Here is a 22178-nt window from a genome sequence, read left to right on the forward strand (position 1 = left end):
GCCACCCAATTGACTGGGGCAAGTTTTGCTCTGAAAGGGTTTTATTTGTTATGTGCCGACTAAACTGCTACCATAAAGACACTCCAAAATACAGGGGCTCAAACGAGGTTCATTTCTCTCTGAGGTAAGCGGGCAAACCCAGAGCTGACAGGTGGCTCTGTCATCTGCAACATGGGGCCTTTACCCGTGAGCCCAGGGCAGCTGCTCCAAGTCCCTCCTCTCCCAGCCAGGGAAGAGACCAGGGGACAGTTATACATCCATAGAGAAGCACGCATCACAGAACACACACACACACACACACACACACCCCATTTCCTCTCAGATCCCATTCGTCCGAAATCAACCAAGTGCCACGCTGAGGCCCAAGGGAGTCTGGGAAACATACTCTCTAGCTAGGCCGCCATATGCCCAGCTAGACTTTATTCCCATGGAAAAGGGGGGGGGGGGCAGAGGAGGAGCACAGTTCTTCCCATTGATGCAGAAACTGACTTTAGGTGGAAGAAAGTATATGTGATTACTGCGTGCAGTATCATTTGGTCTGGAAAACACTGCTAAAGTCCAGCCTCCTCCATCCATAATTGAGAAGCTGAGGCCTGTGAGGGGAAGGTCAGGGTTAACACAGCTACTTGAAATGGCTGGGCCTAGACACCATGTCTCCTCAGTTCCTCTGTGCCTATCACACAGCTGTGTGGTTTCCCACACACAGTGATTTCCCACACACGTTCCCCGGTCTTCTCTATTTCCCGCAACTCATGGGGTCTGATGATGTCCTCTGGGCCCTGAGAGACAGTGGTCCAAGCTCCAGGGTACATTTTTCACAGGTATTTATGAGCCATAAAATGTATGGTGTCGGGTTCTATTTCTGGCATGCTTTCTTACATTTGCCTTCCTTCTCCCTGTATCCGTCCACCTCCTGTCCAGGGACCTAAGGTCAGTTGCTTCATCGTTTTGTGTTTTGGCAAGTGTTCCACAAAACAGAGATAGTATCTTCTGCCTTATACTCTTCTCCTTAAGGAGATCCATCACAAAATGCTTCTTCTGCACAGCACCTGGGAGACAGTAGGTACCTAATAAATGCTCATTGGATTAATGGATGAGTACACTTGCATGAGTGAATGAATGCATCTGTCTTTGGCCTGTGAAGATGATGTCACTGAACCTCCGCCTCCATCATAGAATGTATACGAGGAGCTCAAAATCCATTTCTTCCCACAAGCAAAGAGGAGGTTGTCCTGATTAACCCTGGCCAGAAGAGATCCTAGACGCAGCAGCCCCAGACTCTCCTCCCCTGAATTCTCCAAAGGCCGTCTCAGAATTCTCAGTGGGGACGGCCAGTACCATCGTCACTCCAGGCCATATACAGACACTCTGCTTCCCACGACTCCCTGTCCCAGGTGTGGAAAGTCTAGGCTACGGGTAGCAAATCGGTTTTCTCGTGTGCCAACCTGGATCCATTGGCAGTGCTGCTTGGATTATGTGTGAACAAGACTGTGGCACTGCTTCCAGATTTAGTGGAAAAGCTGTGATCGAAGAATGATATCGGTGCTGGGCATGGAATGAAGGAGCCATGGTACCTGCATGCTGTCTCTGCCACTCCTGGAAAAGGCCATTTATACATGGAGACAGTCTATGTTTCTCCTCTGAACATGGGGGAGAAGGGACTTGTGAATTAAGAGGTCCAGATGGCCGTGGAATGTGTGTCCCCGCAGAGCTGGGCATGGGATAAAAGTGACTGCCAGGTTATAGAGTGACCATGTGAACACGTAGGGCTAAGCCCATACAGGTGAATACGGGAATCAGGGTTTGGGCTCCTGATGGTTCTGTTCATAGCCTGAATGTTGGCTCTCCCACAGCACACACTAGGAGTTGTTCTTATAGCACAGTGAGTGGTCTAAACAGGACACCTCCCCTTTAGTGTTGGCCATCAAACTGTTTGTCCTGGATGGTCCATCCCCCCTGCCCCTCCCTCCCCTCCTGCCACTCAGGGTCTGCTAACACCTCCTAGCATGTGCTGTAAGGAGTCCAGCCTGGTGAGATCCTCTGTGAAAGCAGTTTTCCAAATACCCTTGGGAAATGCTGCTCACTATATCCCCTTGGAGATTCACAGTGGATATTAGCATGTTAAAGGCTCTAAGGAGGCCAGTACTGACAATACAGGGACAGCTTGGTCTTAATCTACCATTAATCATGAAACCACTTCTCAGAAGAATTATTAACAGCTTGCAGAACTAGCATTTAATAGAATACACATGAGGCAATATTATCCTACACTAGATAACGCGGGTCACCTCTCACCCAGGGATACCCTTTCTGAGGGAACTGACCAGGGCCAGGGGTATAGTAAGTAGCCAGGAGAGTGAAACAAGTGCTCATTCTCAGAGGTAGTTGTGACCTTGGCCTTGAGTGTGACTCCTGAACCTCCCTGCCAAGGCCCAGGAATTTGACTTGGTTAAAGATTTCTCCTCCAGAAAGAGGAGGTGACAACTGACCACAAGTGCTAAGATTAAACCAGCCCATAAATGCAGTGTGTTTTTTAATCTGCTCATCCTCCTCCGGGCGGGACACAGGAAGATAAATGAGATTGGCATATTTTATTATGCACCTAGCTCCGCGCTGCCTCCCCTGGGCAAGGGGGTGAGTGTTTATCGGCATGCCTCATTTAGCCCTGCTTACGGCTCCTTCCACTCACTGGCCGTTCGTCTCCCCTGTGCCCAACTGAGCCCCGACTATGTTAGGCACTGAGGGTGGCTCATTAAGCTTTCTGGGCCACCGGGCAACCATTTTTCATGCCCTTGCTCCATCAGGCACTGCCAGTTAATAAATCGACTGTGTGTGCAAAGCCTAGAGTGCCTAGGGGTGGGACAGAGAGGGGTGGGAAACCCGAGCATGTGCCAGGAGCCTCTCCTCTCCCATGTGGCATTAAAAGCCAAAGCACCTTCCCCTACGGCGCCAGCCAGATAGAAGTGGATGGAAAAGAACCTTCTCCAAGCCAAGTTCTTTGGCCCTTGTCTCACTGCGTTGCTCCTTCATGGCACTGCCCTGTTGGTGATGACATGGGCCATGGCCAGGTGACCCAGGGGTGAGATGCGAGGTCAGGGTTGTGGCCCCACCAGAGAGTGGGCTGGCCCTGGATTGCTGAAGCCATTATCTGCTCCCATCTCCAAATCAGGAGCCTGGGCTTAGGAGACTGACAGTGGCTGGAGTGAGAATTCTTCTGCCACTTACTCTGTGGCCTGGGGAAAGTTGCTTAACCTCTCTGGTGTTCCGTTTCTTCCTGTGCAAGACGAGGGTTCTATAAACATCCACTGCGGGGGGTGGGGGTGAGGGGTGAAGGATGTAATGCTCTCAGCCGGCACCTGGCTCCCAGCCCGGCTTCACATGCGGATTTCTTTTGCATATGGTGACCCTGCACTCTGGCTTTGTCCGCTGCCTCTGACCTGGAACCACTGAGCAAGTGAGGCCCTTCTCTCACCCCTGCAGGCCTTGGCCTCCACAGACGACCTTAGCACAGATCAGTGTCATGCCTACAACAGAACCATGCTTTAATTCCCCCCACCAGGCCGAGGGCTTCTGGATCTGGGAATGTAGGTTCAAAGGGTTGGAACTATTCCGTTGTAACTTGTCAACGGTCCTGCCCTCTGGCCTCTGTGGCCCGAAGAAGCACGTGTGCTGGCCTCCGTATCTGGGAGCTGGTGACCAGGAGGTGCCTGGGGAAGGAAGAGAAGTTCAGCCCATCGTGGTGCTGGCAGAGGCCGGGTAATGGGGGCCTGGGGCAGTGCCAGGGTGCAGGTTGAGAAGAGCTATGAGGGGCTCTCCTGCCCCCCAGGCCATCCCGCTCCTGCTTGGTCTGCCGCCTCCACATTGTCGCTCAGGACCACACCGTGGAGACCCCGGCACAGCTGCCTGTGGGCCGCAGGCAGGGAAATAGCCTTGTCTGTCGAATGGAGAGACCGGTGGGGACGGGACTTGCAGGAGGCTGGGGACCCATCAGGTTGTCCCCTCTGTAGCACCACATGCTGTTGACCTGCTCTGATGTCTCAGCCCACATTCCAGGAGGCACCGATACGGGATGATGAAGCTGTGCCCACCCTTTGAGGGGCTGAGCAGAGAGAGGGGCCATTTCCTCCTCCCTCATTCCCACCCCACGTAGGCAGCAGAGACACATTGATTTTTTTTTCCTTTCAATTTTTTTTTTTTTTCTGGCTGCAGCCAAATGAGGTCAGAAGTTAAATTAGTCCTTGGAGGTAAAAAGCAGCTGCATTCATATCCCCTCTTTCTGCTGACTTTTGCTGGAGAGTCCTGAGAGTTTCTTTTTCTGTTCTTTGCAGATTCAATACCGGGGGAGCTGGGAGGATCTTATCCGCCTGTGGAACCCCTGGGGCAACACGGAATGGAGAGGGCGCTGGGCAGACGGGTATGGCTTCTGAAACCCTGTCTCTACCCTTCCTGAAGATCTGGTATGCAGAGAACATCCCGCCCCCAGAGGGTGGCCTCTGTCTCCCCTGTTGTCGATCTCACTGCAGGCCTGTCTGGTTCACACCGGTGTGCGGCTGTGGGCCCAAATCATATTCCCATGATGCCATTCACCAGGCATCTATTAGACACCGACTGTGTGCTCTCTGCACTAAGTGCACTGTGTACTGTGGGATATGTACAGACGACAAGACCCAGTATCTATCCCCCAGAAGGTTACAGTCCAGCGCCGTGAACCCACATACCCAGAATTAGGTTTTGTTTTTTTTTTTTTTGAGGGTTGGGGAGGGAGTAGGAAAGAGGCCAAGTTCTATCGGCAGAGAGAGATGGAGAGGAGGAGCCTCATCCCATAAAGGGATCCCATGCGATTCTGATCCTGATGACACCATGAGGAAAAGACTTCATTTTGGGGGGCAGTTGGGGAGCTGAGCCAAAGATCTGGCCACCTGGGTTGTCCATCCTCCCTACTGATCTGGACTCCCACTTGATGTCTGGACTCAACCTTGTTCATAGAAGTGAATGGAGGTAAGTGTCAGATGCCCATTGGCTATGTCGCAGGCAGCTACTCTCTTGACCTGGCTGGCCAATGGGGACCAGCTCTGTGGCCAGTGATTCCCTGGAACGAGGCTAGCATTTCTCAGCTGCCAAGAAGACTGATCCTTGGTCCCCACCCCCTTGCCGATTAAGAATGAGATGGCCAGTGATAGGTCACTCAGTGACAGGTTACCTGCTCCCAAGGCAGCCAGCAAGGGGCGAGGGGAGGGGAAGTGGTGGGAAAGAGAGGAAGACTTGAAAGGAAATGCAAAGCATTCAGACAAACAGGTGAACAGGACCCAATGAGCAGTAAAAACCAATACACTGAGAAGTGCATTCTGGAAGGCAAACACAGAGTTGGCCAGTGTCCCTGTCCTGCTTATTGGCTGCCCAGAACCTGGCATGATGCCACAGGCTGGTCTGTGGCAAGGGTCACTCTGATCCTCTTTGAGCCCCAACAGCTGGCGTGTGCTAGCTCACGTGGGCACTTGGCAAACATAAGATTAATGTCCATTGGGGTGGGGGGGGGCAGGCGGAAGGGAGGGAATAAGCAACATGGATTCATAGAAGGAAGCTTGTGGGTCTCAGATGCCCCCTGGAGAACAGGGCTGCTGAATCCCCTCAGCAGAAGGGGGATGAACTTGCAACAGCAGGAACCACTGGAGAGCGTTGTGTTTTTACTCTCTGTTCCCCTTTCTCCTTTTATCTTGCCTTTATTCATTCCTCTTTCCCTGGGGTAGCCTCCTTCCTCCCCCAGGGTAAATCTTAACCTCTGGCCTTTGCCAGTTCTTCTCAGTCATTACCCCAAGTTGCCAATATGGCCCAGGGGTGTTGTGACTGGCAGAATCCCTGATTCTGGGTTGGCTGTTGGGGTTGTAGTGAAGGAAGAGCACACGTCAATGACACATGTGCCTTGCATAGGAGAAGAGGCAACAGATTTAACTGAGTTGATAATTTGCCCACATCCCCTATGCTAAATATCTCATGAGCAGTGAAGGCAGCAAGGGGCACCAGAGATTAGGGAAGAGAAGCTTCCCACGGGTTGGCATGTTCAGGGCAACCTTCACAGAGTTGAACTTGAACTCAAACAGAAAAAAAAAAAAAGCATGACTCACCTGGGAAGAGGTCACCAGGAAGGTGGGGAAGTATAGACCTTGTGCTGAGCTGGGATCACTTACAGTGTGTTCTTTGGGGCGAGCAAACTGGCCTGCGGCAGCAGAACCTGGAAAAGAAATGCTGGGGGCTGGGGCCAGAGAGCCCAATGCCACCTCATAAATTTGGATTTACACCCTATGGGCACAGGATTTGTGAAGGCCCTTTGACAGGGGAGTCGTGTACAGAGCAGGGAACGGGAGCACACCTGGCCACACTAACTCTGAAGGATCACACACCGGCTGCGTTTAGGCTCACCATCTCCCACCAGAAACAGGGCCAAGTCTCCATGCAGGTGGTCGATTTCCCCCCTACTTTTTAAGGAGTGAAAATGGATAGAAGGAGCCGAATGGTCCAATCTCTGCTATAATTGAAATTTCAGACGCACACACTTAAAGGCAAACTTGCGTGAATCGATAGCATATTGATTTACACTACATTTATTTTCCCTTACACACTGCAGAAAATGAAATTATCACTTAATTATAAAATTGCCATTTTACAATAACACATCTGACTGGCTCGGCCTGAAAGCCCGAAGTCTGAGTGGTGGTCCCTGCCTTGTTTTTCCAGCACAGAGCTGACCCAGGCCCTCGGTACAAGCCACTCCTAGAGATAAATTCATTGCATGTTTGTGCCTCTGGGGCCTGTTGCTTATGCACATGTCTCTGCCACTAGGAGGGGGCTGAGGGAGCGACAGCTGCTCCCTTCTGCCTGTGAGGGCCTCCTCCTTCACAGACCCTAGGACTAGCTTCTGGAAAACATGATCCCAATGAACTGGACAACTGTATAAATTAAGCAAGCAGAGAACTGCTGCATGCCTGTTTGCCAAGGCCTGTGCCAGCCCCTGTGATCAGGTAATGGTGAGAGATGCTCATTGAGCTCCTGCAACTCGGAGTCTAGTGAGGGACAGCGAGAAATCCACAAGCACTAGAACATAGGGCACTAAGTCCTGAGACAGGAATGGTACAGGGTGCCGTGTGTGTCCCAAGGAGGGACACTGACTCTGGAGGTGAAGTGGAGACACCACAGGGGAACAGTCAAGGTTTCCCAGCAGAGGTACCTTTTAGGAGGAAAGAGGAATAACATTGGGTTAAAGGACTGAAAGGAGGAAGAGTCTCCTGGGTAGAGGGAGCCTCATGGCGAAGGCCAGGGTGGGGGCAGGACAGGTATTACTAAGGAGATGAGGACAATTGTGATCTAAGGGTAGAATTCAAGTGTGGGGTGGGTGGGGAAGTAGGGAGCTGCTCAGGTAGGGCTGGAGAGGTAGGCAGAGGCCAAGGTTCTGATGTGGGAGGTTTAGCTTCATCCTGAGAAGAAAAGGTATTTTAAGCAGGGAGATGGCAGAATCTGATTTCTCCTCTAGAAAGATTCTTTTTGATGGCAGAATGGAGAGGGAGGTGGGAAGTCCAAGAAGGAGATGAGGCTTCCTGAACTAGGAGGGCAGCAGGAAGGAGGGAAGTAAGTGGATAGTTTTGAGAGGGGTTTCAGAGGTGGAATCCTACATCATTACTATCTGGTGATTGTTTGGATGTCAGGGAGCACGAGGAAGTGGCTTCTTGAGTTTCCACTTGAGCAATGGGAGGAAACAGAGGACTGGTACGGTTTGGGGTAGGTTGGTTTCCAGATCACTATGGGCTCTGGTGGAGATGTGGCATGGCCCCTAGCATGTATCCATCTAACGCTCAGGAAAGAGGATCGTGCTGGGGACAATTTGGGAGCCACCAGCCTACAGAGAATGACCGAATCCTCTCACTAGGTAGAATGACCCCCTCCACCTGCACCCCCAGAATGAATGAGGGACAGGACTTCTGCTGGGGCATGTTTTGCTGAGGTGAAACACTTTGGGAGATCTCACCCTGTGGTCTCTGTGTGCCCAGGTCACCAGAATGGCAGGAAACCCACCACCAATGGAGAAGACTGCTGTATGAGAATAAGGACGATGGCGAGTTTTGGTATTTTTTTTTAAAGTTACATTTTAAAACTTTAACTATTGCCCACACCCTCAATCCCTCCCCCTTTCCCTACACTTTTGTGAGACTAGAGATTAGCTTTGTAGAGACCTATGTAGAAGGAGACTGTTTTTTCCACCAAGACATGAAAGCTTTGGATGGGAAATTATTTGTGTGCTTTCTCTTTGTGTGAAAGGTATTTCAGTCTGAAATATCAGAACTTCCAGGAAATGTTAATGGCAAAAGGGAATACTGACACCAAACCTTTGAAATCAACAGTTTCCTGAAAACCAGGATGCCTGGTTATCATGCCTGTATCTTCTACGCCATCCCATTAGGACCTACAGTCTCACTCTGGGGTTCCAGAGTCTTCCAAAAGAGCAATTCAGTATTAATCTCCCAGCCCTGACTCTAGAGTTCTGAGTGAGACATCCATATCCTCGCCCAGCAGCTATGCAGGACTAGATGTTTTAAAAACCCATTCTCTGCCATGTGTTCACATCTTAAAGGATAATATGGACATTTCCTGAGAGGTTTGTGGTTTACTTAATAACATATTTAAATAAAATTTAGCATGTGTGAAGAGGAGACTGGGTCTAAGTTATTAAGAAGCCAAGAGACAAATGTCAATTAGAAAGGAAAAATATTTCCAATATCTCCACTGTAATCACAGTACAAGATGGGGTTTTAGGTATTGAACCCATTTTATTCTGATTCAGCAATGAATTTGGCAAAGGAACCAAGGGAAAGGCGTTCCTTAACAGTGTATAGGACCCAGAGCAGAGAGAGACAAGAGCCATCCTTCTGGCCATGAGAGAGACATGCAGAACCCAGAATTTTATTCTGTCCTATTCTCTCAACCCCTGGAGGGAACAGAAAGGTACTTGATAGTGAATGAGCCAGAATGAGGCCCTTGTCTTGGGGTAGGACAGTGGTAAGTCCATGGAGACTAGAATTGACAAAGGTACAGTGGGGAGATGGGAACCCCCACCCTAGGGATAAAACCAGTGAAATGATGTGTATCTGTTTATAACAGGATGTCATGTCAAGATTTCCAAGACAACTTTTCCTGCCTATACGTATGTAACCAATTTCCAGTCAGTCTAAACCATGGAAACATGCCTCCTGAAAGATGGTCCCAAATGATGTTTAAGAACCATGAAGTTCCAGGAAACACCACAGGTAGTGATGACATTGGAATGATTCTGCCAGATGGAAGCTTCCAGCCCTAGCCCAGTCCTGGCTTCAAGTCTCAGTGGCTTTTGATTCTGGACCATTAGCCTGAACTTGAAAGGAGAGGAATCTGTCAGCCTAAAGGGACAGCTGTGTTTCTCCAAGGGAAACAGTTGCTGGGTGGGCTGGGTGGGAGAATCTCAAGTGTGCCTCCCCTGCCCTGTCCTGCTCTCCCACTGTCCTACTGACTTCCACATGCCTCCCAGAAAGACAGGCTGACCACTCTTCAGTCATTACCCAGAATGGTGGGGAGCTGTGGAAACAACACTGGACAAAAGTCGGGGCCTGGGTTAAACCATCACTTTGCCCCATCCAGACATAAGGGAGAATATTCCTGTCCCATGCTGGTTGGTACATCCTGTAACAGCATACTGAGATCTCAGAGGTGGGCACCTCTGAACCTGTCTTTGGGCTCCCCTGAGGTAAATGTTAAGTGTGACCTTGGGAGGGTCACATATTCTCGCTGCACCTCCTGCTCCCCATTTGTGACACAGATGAGTGAAATAGCTCCCTATGAACATGAACCTGAGCGTGCTCACACATCGTCTATAGGAGAAGCTACACAAACAAGTTTGCGTATGTGTGAGTGTGAATGTGGGTGTGTTTGCACCTAGACATGAGCATTCCCTTTCCCCAGCACCTGCCTGTTGAGAATGGTTTGCTTGAATGACCCCAGGGTGCCCCTGTTTTCAACCTAAAGGATCTTCACACTTCTGGTGGTCATGGATGGACTCTAAGAAACTCCTGAGTCATACTTGGGTAGCAAATGTACTGATTCACCTTCCAGAGCCCCATCTGTCTGACTGTGGGGCCAAAGTCCCCTTCCCTGGATATAGTGCATATCAATGAACTAACCAAAACGGTACCTTGGGGCTGTTCTTAGTGATTCTTTGCAAGAGAAAGAGAGAAGGGAGCCAGTGCGTGAGCACCTGCCCTGCACTGCTAAGTACACTTGAATGCATTATGTAGTCTAGCCCTCACAGGAAGCCTCTGTGTCTCCTCATTCCCCTCTCAGAGCTTCCCAGTTGTGACCCGAACCTGCGGATGTGTATTGATTTCAGCTCTATCTTGACTTATCTTCATTCTTTCATGTATCTGAATCTAACAGTCCTCACCTTCCTTCTGTCTCCTGCCCTGGCTCCGAGGAGCATGCTTGGGTAGTGGAGTGCTATGAATTACCATCTCTCTGCCTGTTTTCCTCTGTCTCCCCTGGTGCTTGGGGATTGACATCATTTCCAGGCTCTGATGGTTATCGCCAGTGTGTAAGCTCATACATACCTGAGGATTCTGAAATTCCACTTATGATTAAAAATAGCCCTCAACCTTAAGAAACATTTCACCCAGTGGGGAATATTCTTCCCCTTCTTGTTTTTAAGAGGAAGAGACAGAGGCTCACAAAACAAAGAAGCTTGTGCTATAAGTAGTAGTCGTGGGTCCTGGGGCCTGCCCCTTAGTCTCCAAATCCAGAGTGTCCAATACAACCCACCAGAGCTTTCTGAACCAACATGGCCCCATCTGGGAGTCATAGGAGCTGAACTGAGCTCCAGTGACTGCTCTTTCTCATGCAGAAGAACTTCTGAGGGACACGCAGTTCATCTTCTCTGTGCCAGAGAGTATGGAAGACAACAATGTCGTCATGTCCTTCAACATCATGCCGCAAAATTTAAAGGCAAAAGATGAGAAATTTCCACTAACCTTCAAGGTATTCAAGGTAAGGCAGCCTGCTTTGGGGCTTGCCCTTTCGGACATTTGTGTATTCCTTGTGCAGAGAGAGAAGCTGACTAGGCTGGGAGATTTCATGAACTACCTCAGACATAAAACCCAAAGGGCTATAGAGTTCACCTGGTTCAACTCTAAATTTACAGGAAAACCTGAGAGGAGATCAGGCTAGTCCAAGTTCACAGAGGGACACACCTCCGAACCGTGTCACTTGTCAGCATTTCCTGGTATGCTGCAAGCCCAAATGTTTGTTATCCAAAAAGTAGTCTGGTCCAAGACCAACTGTTTAACAATGCAGATTCCTGGGACCATCCAACACCTTCTGAATCTGAACTTCTATAGCTGGAGTCTGAACGTCTGCATTGTAACGAGCTCCCTGGGTGCTGCTTACGTGCATGAAAGTTTGAGAATCATTGGCTAAACTTTGGGAGGAGTTTAAAGGAAAAAATAAATCCTGGATGTAAAACCAGGAGGTATGTTTTTCTCTTGTATTTAGACCAAAATCCAGTCTTGGTGGTTGGCTTGCAAATATCTGCTTGGCCACTCATCCAAAGCCAGGTTTTTCTCTCTACTTGGCCTCCCCTCCTCACACCCATGGCCCTCCCAACCACCTTTGCAGCTCCTGAGGGGTCATCCTTCCACCCACCAGCCTGCACCCATCCCACTGGGAGGAGCTAATGGGAGAATTCTTTTTTTTGTTTTTTTGAGACTACTTAAAAGTGTTACTAAAGAAAGTCTGATACCTCTGCTCCCACCTTCTTTACCAAATAATTTTAATTTTTAATGTTTATTTATTTTTGATAAGGAGAGCACAAGCAGGGAGGGGCAGAGAGAGGGAGACACAGAATCCGAAGCAGGTTCCAGGTTCTGAGCTGTCAGCGCACACCCTGAGGTAGGGCCCAAATGCACAAACTGTGAGATCATGACCTGAGCCGAAGTCGGTCGCTTAACGGACTGATCCACCTGGGTGCCCCACCAAATTAACGCATCCCAAAGATAAAGTGTATGGTTCTTAAATCATATGCTCCACACCCTCTATGGACTGACCTGGATAACTATGATACCACACCCATCAAATGCTAGGATCCCTTGTCCTTATAGTGGAGCTGAAGGAACTGAGGCCCAGCAAGGTGAAGTGATATGGTCAGAGTTAATGGCAGAGCTGGGGATTGGGCACCAGATGTCCTCCAAGCCTCTGTGGCTGGGGCTCTGATTATAGCATCCCTAGGAATAATCTTCATTCCTGTTCACTGAGACTAAGGCAACAGTCAGAACCATGGGTCAACCCATGTATGACAGGCAGGGATCCTGGGTACTCTGCTCATGCTGGAGCAGTCCTGAGTCCTGGCTGTAGTTCACTCCAATGAGAAGACTTCATGGTGGTAGTGTACTTCAGCATGTTCACACTTATCGCTTCAAACACTACTTCTATAGATATGAAAGCCAAAGCTGAGAGAGCAAGAGTGACCTTCCCAAGGTCCAGCTAGAAGGGAAGGTACTTGATACCAGAGCTCCTGGTCCCCGGTCTGGGTCTCTCAGCAAGGCGGAGGCACTTGCTTTCCTGGTGATGCTCCCAGCTTGAAGGAAAACAATGATTCTGGCTCTAGAAGGAGGAGAGCCCTTTGGGTTCTGTTCTGAGCCCATTTCTGCTTCCCAGTTGCATGAAATCAATGGAAAATAAAATGTTGGGGTTTGGCACAGTACTTCTGAGGTGCCTGAAACCTGTTGAGGCTGGAAAAGAACATCTAAGGATGCAATAGTAGACAATTTTCATCTTTCTCACCACCAGACACCTGAACGCTCTCTTCCACTTGGTAGAAGGCAGGGCCTAATTCCCCACTGCGGCAACCAAAGAGACCAAATATTCTCTCTCCCCAGCCTCTGGCTGCAAATGGGGTAGGTGTGTGAGCCAGACTTGTCCAATTAGATGCTCCTCTCATGCCTGCCCACCCCCCCTTTTGGTCACTCTGGGTTTGGACTCTTGAGGAAGTCATTAAAAGTGGTAGAACCAGCTGAGGGATTATGTACAGCAAATCCTGGGGCCCGGCAGCAGCAGTGTAGGCAGATCCTGGGCTGGTGTCCAGCTGCATAGCTGTCTTCCCTCCTTCCCACCCACTTTCTCAGCTGCATCCTCTAGACTTCCCATAAATGGTTTTCTGCTCACCCCACGCTGATTGGTATCTCTTGCTTCCAGCCAAGAATCCCAAATGATTCAGGTGCCTTCTGAGAGGATTCTCATCCTCAGAGTACCCCCAACTCTTATTTCTGGGAAGAACAAAGGAAAGGGGCTGGGAAGGAATGGAGGCATCTGGTCTACTCAGCCAGGATTTAATAGTTTAATAGTTCAGGGCACCACGCAGGACTGCACCCCTCTTCTGATGAGAGACAGGAGCCCACAGAGGGAAAGAGGGCTGCCCCACTGCACAACTGGGGATGCTGTTCACATTGCCACCTGTGAGTCTGGTGCCCCAGAGCTGGACATCATAGCAGCCTTGTGTTAACCAGTTTGCCCAAAGTCTTTACAGTTCAGGAGCCCTGGAAAGATCATAATCCTATCTGTTTTTAAACACTGCTGAGCCCATTTATCTACTTTTCAGCCAGAGATGCATTTCTCAGCTGTACACTTTGCTAAAAAGGAACTCAAACCTGAGATCTCTTCAGGCTCCCAGGAGGTCCCAATGGATCTTACAGGATCCTGATTGAGCTGAACACCAGAGAACCATCTAGTCTTTGGCAGCTCAAGAGACACTTGGGTTCCTTTCACAGTTTGGCTGAGAAACAGGCTGTGTGCATGCCAGCAAGTAGATCTCCAGAAGTCTGCAGGGCTCTGATGGTGTTTGCGGGCAGTGCTGCTTGCACGACTAATGTATATGGCCTTCCTACCCTGGCATGGTCCCATGACTCCCAACTCCTATGGAAGCACTGCTCTGCCTTGCATCAGAACAAACATGGGTGGTATGCAAACAGAAGACAGGACAGAGAAAAAGGACAAGGGTGGACAAGTCATTTCATCTTCACCCCAAAGCTGCTCTCCCAAGCTGGGAGCTTCCAGCTCATTCTTGGGCTCCAGAAAAGTCTTCCTGGGAAAATCTGGTGGTCTGTACACATGGTTGTGTGTGTTGGGGTGGGTGGTGTTAGGCAGGATCAGCAGAGGAAAAGAACCGAAACCCACACCAACTGCAGAAGACACTGCCAGGTGGTGGGTCTTAATCACCAAGGAAGCAAAGCAGCTTGCTTTATTCCCTTCTCTGCCACTTAGACTGCTGGAACTATTTCTACATCCATAAAACAGGGTCTCAGTATCTGCTTTCAGGGTCACCGTGACAATCCAACACATTACATGGAAGCATCTTGCAGATGGCAGAGTGGCTTGAAAATAGGGCTGTGTCCTCAGTGCAATATTCAGTTCAAGATTAAAAGTAGGCATTTCCCAATTCAGATGCACACAGACATTCCTTACGAACACTGGGGGCCTAGAACAAATTCCCACCATATCTTTCAGTGGTATGATGAAATAAAAGAAGTTTCTTCACATTGGAACTCCTGATGTTGAGAAACTGACATCTGATCTAGGTTCTGTCTTACCTCCAACCCTGTCAACATCTCTCTCTTCCCTTCTCTTTTATCATCATTGCTGTGAAGAGTAACCACACCTGGCTGAGCTGAGTTTCCTTCCCCCTTGAGCCCCCTACAACCTACAGTGGGTCAGGTTTTCTTTCACATCTCTGCACAGGGGATGAGTAATGGTCCCGTCCCCTGGGGGGTGCAGGGAACAGGCTGGCTGCCCAGGAAGAAGGAATGCAGGGTCCGGAGCTGGGCTGTTGGGATCTGCTTGCCCCTGAGTTTGGTTTAGAAAGTTTGCCTTTCTTTCTCTTCCCCACAGGTCGACCCTCAGGTACGGTTCAGCCCCTTCTCCTGCCTCTGTTGCTGTGCATCGGTAAAGCATTATGCCTCTTCTAACACCATAACTTTGGCACATCTCTTGCTATTTCGTGGCTGCAAATTTATTCTTGTTATGTCCTGTGACGGATGCAAGCTTAGAATCTCTGAACAGGTCAACAGTGCAGGACGTGTGTTTGCTGTCCTGTTCTGGGGGTTGGACCCCTTGAGTTGCTCTCTGGTTTGACATCTAAGAGGGTCTGGAACCACAAAACTATCCTCAAGCATTTGGCCTCCAATAGATAACACTGATGGAGCCCTTTCTTTCCCACTTAAGAAAAGAAGCAGAGCTAATGGCATCTTAGAGGGACTTTAGCCTCATGTTCTTCATCACCCCCAGATCTACCACAAACAGGATACACACTCTGCAAATGCACCTTCAGGGCATATCTAGCTTCTCTTACAACCAAATTTGCTCCCTCTCCTAAGCAGGCCCCGCATTGGTGCAGGATGAGTGAAGAGTAAGGATGGAGAAGGACAGATGGAGTTACAGGCACTCAGACTCCTTAAATGGATGTGGGCTCTGTGGGGCTGTTGCTGCCAGGGCAGGTGTGGGACCAAGGATGGCAGGGAGGGAGCAAGATGAAGTCACAGCCAACAGGTAGTCCCTGTAGCATGCTGGTGGGTCCAGGGAAGCTCCTCTGGGCCTTCCAGGGGTGCCCCAATAGGTAGAGAGAGGTCAGGGACAGGGCATCTTCAAGCAGGGGATACTCAGAAGCCCAAGCAGAAAGCAGGCAGCAAGGAGGCCCCTGATACCAGTGGCCTAGCCACAGAGTTGAATTTAGGATCTGATTTTGGTTTTGGGCACCCTGGTCATGGAAGCGGAGCTTCTTAAAGGGTTTCAAAGGGAGGCACTTGGGCACAAGGAACAGATCAGTGTTTTAATTCCCAGAGCTGGAGAAAGGAGTGGGGACTCGGCCCAGGAAAAGGTACAAGACCCATCCCTGGAACTACAGGGTCAGGTCTTTGTGCAACTAGGCCTGTGTTAATTCGATGCTGGTCCTCTGAGCACTAGACCACCATGCCACCTACTCATGCTTCTTGCTGCCACTGAGTGAGTCTGCTCTGAAAGATAGGGAGCCTGGAAAAGGCTGCAAGAGTCCAGTGGAGGGAGGCGAGCAGGGAAGCAGAGAAATTCTGGACTGCAAGAGGTACACACACTTCTGTGCACACTCATGGATGTGCGCGCGCACACACATATGCACACACACACCCAGAGCCACAGGGCAGTGCTGACTTTTTGGAGTAGAATGGTTCCCATCATTGCTTTTGCCACAAGGGCTCAAGCAAATGAGGCTCCAAACCTACTGGGATCACTGTTAGTGTCAGCAAAGTCACGGTGGAGGTTCCACCCAGCTCTTTCTGCCCACCCAGGACAGTGACCTATCTCCCGTCTCATCTCCTAGCTCAGCCCTGTCTCCACCCCCTGAAAAGAAACTCTCCCTTTCTCCCTGTTTTTCCCCAAGGCAGAGCTCACAAATAATCATTTCACACTGCATAACCATTCTAGATGGAACCCCCATGCTCGACTGTATTGGGGAAAATTTATTTAGTAAGGGGTTTTTATTATGTAATATGTATGTGACATCTGGTAATGGGAACTGCATTATATTTATTGTCTTATCTCTAAGAAAATATTGAAATAAAAGGAAAATGATCAGGACCTATTATTCTCCAATGAGAAGAAATTCCAGGGCTCTGCTGGGAAGATGAAATGGAGGGAATAAAGGAGTCCAACTCTGCTGTGCTATATACAGTCCAAAGCATCCTGCGGAAGGTTCAGGAGGGAAGGGGCTTCTGGGGCTCCAAAAGTCATTCAGTGTTGGAACAACTTCACTAGTTTCCATGGAAGTCTTTATATATGAGCAGAGACATAAACCCCAAAACCCAGGCTACTGTGGGATTTAATGAGGTGAAACCATGTGCCGTACTTTTTTTTTACACTCGTTGTGATGTCAGTGTTTCTATTAAATGACAGTCTGAACTCTGTGGCATTTTGAAAGTCCAGGTAAGCAGTGTCACCCTTTTTGGAGCCTGTAATGCTGTTTTGGTGAATGATGTGGTGTCTGGAAGGTGGCGGGCTCTCCTGGGGGCTGGGCGTATGCACACAAGGGGCTTTCTGACCATCTTCATGTTTCCTCCAGTTCCAGCCCTTCTGGAAGAGGTTGCCACCCACCTTCTTTTCTCAATTCAGAAATGCTGTCAAGGGCATAGTTTCTAAAACCAAGTGCAACCTCACAAAGTACTTCAGTCTGAGCCCTGGGACCTACGTGGTGGTCATCGCCACATACAGAGAAGTTGAGTTTTTGCTCCGGATCTTCCTGAAAATGCCAGATGATGACAGGTACAGAAACTCTGGGTTTCAAACTGTTTTATTTCACTTAAATTTATAAGAACACATTGTGTCATCCTGTGCAGCATGTACTGCATCAGGGGACATGGGGGGCTCATTTGCAAGAAGCCCACCACAAAGGGTGGCAAGAGAATCTCTACCAATAAGTAGACTATTGAGCAGGATGTGGCCATTGCTCAGTGGGAGTGCAGAGTCACATGGGAAGACAGAGTAAGAGGACCCACATCTGGCAAGAGGGATTGAGGAAGGCTTCTTAGAGAAAATGACATTTGAGCTATCCCTTGATGGAAAACATAATCTAATGTTTAAAGGAAAAGGTAGTGCAGGTTGAAGAAAACAGCATGACCAGAATCAGGGAAGTGGGTGAGCATAGAGCCTATTGAAATAGAAGTGATGTCAGCCATATGCACAGGAAGGTGGTATATGGCATGGCTGGCAGTTGTCTGAAATGTGACCAGAAGGTGGGGTACATCAGGGAGACAGTGAAATATGGGCCTGAAAGACAGAGCCCAATCATGGAGAGTCTTCATTGCTAAGTCAGTGGTCAAGACTGGGATCAGCAAATACATATCCCTGCTGGGCATCTTACCCCCTGTTGGACCTGAGGCAGACATTGATCTCATCATGGCCATCTTTACAATTGAGCTTGGATGAGGCCTTGGTCCAGTATGCCAGATAGCCACTCTGCCACCAGAGTTGGAACATAAGACAAAGCTTATCTGCCATCTTGGCAATGGGGGTCATTGTGCATGTGTACTTGGTTGTGAAAAGGAACCATTTGCTAAATAATTTGAAGACCAGACGATGTCCAATCAAAAGACTAGATATGTGGTTATGATGTTTATCTGTCTGCTGACTATCATGGCTGCCCACTTCAGGACCTGCTGTGCTGAAGTCTCTCCACTCAGATCCTTGGTATAAATGTCCAGTGCCACCTAAGGTGTCCTCCATATTCAAGCCTCCTTTAAATAGTGAGTTTTTCATCCTTTGTCACACTGTTTCCCTGGTTTTCTAGGAACCCGAGCAGCAATTTCAGCCTTACAACACTAAAGGTAGGTATGTGGAAAGGTTTGATTGGCAAGCTTCCTTGACCACATCCCATGCCCAAGAACTTCTGTCTCCTTTCTTACCTTAAAGCACTGACCAGTGAGAAGAGACACCATCATCATGGGCCAATGATGGCTCAAAGGGGCAGAGCAGAGGGGAAAGACCAAGCCTCCAGTGTCAGGCTGGAACCAATCCTCTTCCACAAACTCCAGTGTTCCATTCCCCTACAAATTTTATTCGATTGCTAGATGAAGCCTCTGTCTCAGATCTAGGTGTGGGGAGTGGTTCTTGTGCCTTCACTGTCCAAGACAGGTAGCCTCCTTCCACAGAAATTTGATGTTGACTATTTTCCCTTTGATCCAGGCAAGTCTTCTGGAAAATGGCTCCCAAGGAAGCATCTTCCACAAATACGCTCACCAGGTACAGTCTTTAGCATGGGATGAGTGATGGTGGGACTAGAGGAAAGGAAACTTATCCCAGGCCCTTATCAGGATACAGAGAAGAAAAGTGATGTAGTTGGTCATTTTATCAGTCTCTCTCCCTGGATGTCTCCAGAACTAATAGGGCTACCAAACCAGAACTAGGAGACATCTGGGAGGGGTGTACAGCTTGGTAAGAATGGGGCTAATTAGGGGGTGAGGTTAAATCTTTAAACAAGTAATTGGCAATACCCCCTGAAATCTTTCCTTCTCCTGATCTTCACCCCCTCCAGCTTGACATTATTCCTCACAGGAGCTAGCCAGCTTCATTGAAGGCACCAATGATATTTTTCCTGCCAAGCCACCTAGGTGCACAGAGGTTTTTCTTAATGGTTTAATAAACCGTTATAAAGAACTCCTTGACTTGCCAGGATAAAAACATCTGCCAAGGGCTCTGCACAATGGGCCTTTTGCCATTAATAGTCATGTTGGTTTGGGAAGTGCAAAGTGATGGATAGGTATGATCATGTGTCCCATGTCAGCCTTGGGCCAGGCAGAGGCCAAGGACAGGAAGGATGCCAGGCATTCAGAGGGCTAATGGGGTAACTAGGAGGCTGCTGAGAGGGAAATTATTCAGGCAGCCTGGGCTCAGAGGGAAAAACAAGGAGAAATGAAGAATGTGGCTGTCATGAGGGGAAAGTGTTACGAGCTGCTGCTCAATATGGAACTCCTTAAAATCAATATGGGCCCAGGATTCAGGTCCACATCTGGCTGATTTAGAAGGCACTTCACTTGATGCAAGACAAAGTCTTCCCAGATGATAATCCCCAGTCTGTGAGCTCCCAGAGGAAGGGATGGCACCATATGCATTCTTTGTCCCCAATACCTATCACTGTCCCTGGCACAGAGAAGGTGCTCTGTCAATCTACATTGAATTAAGACAGATTAGCTTCTCCAGAGCAGATGTCCAAACTAAGGTTATTGCCCCAAGGCAACAAACAGGACCTAATTAGGAGACCTGAGACCAAGCTTCTTTCAGGGGCAGATGGCAAAATCCTCAACATGGTTCATGCACCTGCACATCTGAAATAAAAAATATAATTTGTCATATGACAAATGGTACAGGTTCCCTAATCAGGGTTTTTCCAAATAACAACCAAATGTCTCCTCATAGAGGATAACTGGTAGCCCATATGGGGCCTTTGTAGGAATTAAAGTAAAAGACACAGCTTTGTGCCAAGGTGTATATCTCAGAAGTGAAACAGACTGGACTGCAGCCCCTTTTCATCTCTTGGCTGGGCACCCTTGAACAGGGCCAGCCTGGCATCATTCTGCACAGCCTGTAAGCAATCCTCAGAGGCTGTAGCCTCAAATGAAAGTTGAAAGCAAAATGTTTGTCCATGCACTCCCTGAGTCCTCTCTCCTGATCTCTTTCTATCTGTTTAGTTTCAAGCGAACACAGTGACTTCCTACCACTGCTACCGCTACCATGATCTACCTTCATCAGCCATGATAGTGGTGATGGTACTGTAACCCAAGTCTGCCTGCCAGAAAGTAAGGACCTCTCAGCCTCTGAGTTAGGTGATGTCCATCTATCCACCATTTATTCAATTGGCAAACATAGACAAAATACCTAGGACATTCTAAGCACCACACAAAGATTTGGCATCAGCTCCTCAGGAATCCTACATCGAAGTGGTGGAGGAAAATGTGCAATTGTTTTGGAATTTGCTTAAGGCAGGCTTCATCTCTATTCCTCATCTCCTCAAACATTTTGGTGGTTCTTGGGTGCAGAGTCCAAATCACAAGCTGTCCTAGGATAGAGGGACGTGCAGTAGGAAGGAGACATCATCCATGTCACAAAGCTACTTACATTCTAGTTGGTAACTTACATTCCATGTAATGGTAAGTTTCCTTACCAACTGGTCTGCAAGTGCATGCCATGATTCTTTTGAGGAAAGAACTCTGTTGCTGGTGGGCACACAATGCTGACTTTGCTGACATAACCCAGTCAATGAGATGTTGGAGGGATGACTGAGAGCCAGTTTCAAACACTGTTAGGGTGTTTTTCTTGGGGGCATTATGAGGGATTCTCCCATGAGGACAGGCCGTGGGACTGCTTTTGCTTTCAGTTGAGTGGTGAGGCCATCCCTGGGGACAGCATGCCTGTCATCTACAGGGTGCTGGTTCTCGGAAGAACCCAATGAGACACTTTCCTCCACCTGACCCAGTACCACTCTGCAAAGCCAGCAGCTGAGGGACCTCACTCCGGCTCCCTCCCCCATGTAAAGCTTTCCCAGGGTGCTGATGTGATGTGACATCACCCCCTCAGCTTTTACCAGCCTATGCATAAGAAATGGCCATGCACAGCACGGCTCTGCTTCTCTATAGAATCATCATGGAAGACACCGCCCATAAAGCTGCTCAATGTCCCTAGGAGAAAATCGAATGCAGTTAACAACTTCAGAAGTTCCGGCTGGGAAAAGTTTCTCTCCCCTCAGCCTCCACTGCTTCCCGTTTTTAATCCAAGGAAAACCATGTCTTCCTTTTTGCTTCAGTAGCTAGGAAAACTAATGCTAAGTAATGTGCTCAATTAGAGCGGCTTGTCTTAGCCTAGATTTCTGGCACTTTCATCTCTTCTTACCACACACACACACACTCACGTTCACACTTATGCTCACACACTCGCTAGTCATATTTTCTCTCTATCCCTTCCTGGAGGCAGATGGGGAAACACACCTTCAGGGCTGAGTTGATTCATTCAACAATACTCCTCCTGAGGGGCTCCTAAGTGCCAGGTAAGGCAGAAAGGAAAGAACCACTGCTGTCCGGCCCCATAATAAATGAAGAGATAAATGCAAGGTGACCCACACATGGTACCCAACGTTAGGAGTGATGAGCACTACAGATGTTCAGGGGAGGGGTATCACCATGGCCTGGAGCGATCGAGAAAGGCTTCATGGCAGAGGTAGGTGGGCACTGGGTGGGAAGCAAGGGCTTAGAAATCTGAGTGCTTTTCCAGAATAAGGCAGGTATGCCCCTCAGCTCCTGAGCATGGATGGGACTCCTGTATTCCTCTCTTGTTTGGATCAGGGGCTGGACATTGATGCAACCCAGCTTCAGAGCCTTCTCAACCAAGAGCTCCTGAGAGGTAAGGTCAGACCCACAGGATTGCTGGCCCCAACCTCATGCCCACTGCTGAGCCAGTCTGGTGTCACTCCCCACCCCTGACGTTTCCATACTTCCTGTTCTCTGCCCCCCAGGAACTCCAGGGGACACCTTCTCTTTGGATGAGTGCCGGAGCATCGTGGCCCTGATGGATGTATCCTTTGCAGCCCCCCACACCCCGGCTCCTCT

The 22178-nt window shown here is 49.0% G+C and overlaps 1 protein-coding gene across 1 annotated transcript in view; it reads left to right on the forward strand.

The window, feature by feature from the left end:
* Positions 1-22178, forward strand: part of CAPN13 (calpain 13) — an 80815-nt gene that overhangs the window by 42768 nt on the left and 15869 nt on the right. Inside the window, exons 8-17 of the mRNA XM_042933319.1 lie at positions 4329-4414; positions 8040-8114; positions 9148-9293; positions 10913-11055; positions 14947-14958; positions 17147-17346; positions 18371-18407; positions 18766-18822; positions 21915-21972; positions 22085-22143. Coding sequence (XP_042789253.1) covers positions 4329-4414; positions 8040-8114; positions 9148-9293; positions 10913-11055; positions 14947-14958; positions 17147-17346; positions 18371-18407; positions 18766-18822; positions 21915-21972; positions 22085-22143 — 873 coding nt within the window. The remainder of the gene's footprint in view (positions 1-4328; positions 4415-8039; positions 8115-9147; positions 9294-10912; positions 11056-14946; positions 14959-17146; positions 17347-18370; positions 18408-18765; positions 18823-21914; positions 21973-22084; positions 22144-22178) is intronic.

The sequence above is a fragment of the Panthera leo genome, chromosome A3, assembly GCF_018350215.1.
Source record: "Panthera leo isolate Ple1 chromosome A3, P.leo_Ple1_pat1.1, whole genome shotgun sequence".
Classification (NCBI taxonomy): domain Eukaryota; kingdom Metazoa; phylum Chordata; class Mammalia; order Carnivora; family Felidae; genus Panthera; species Panthera leo.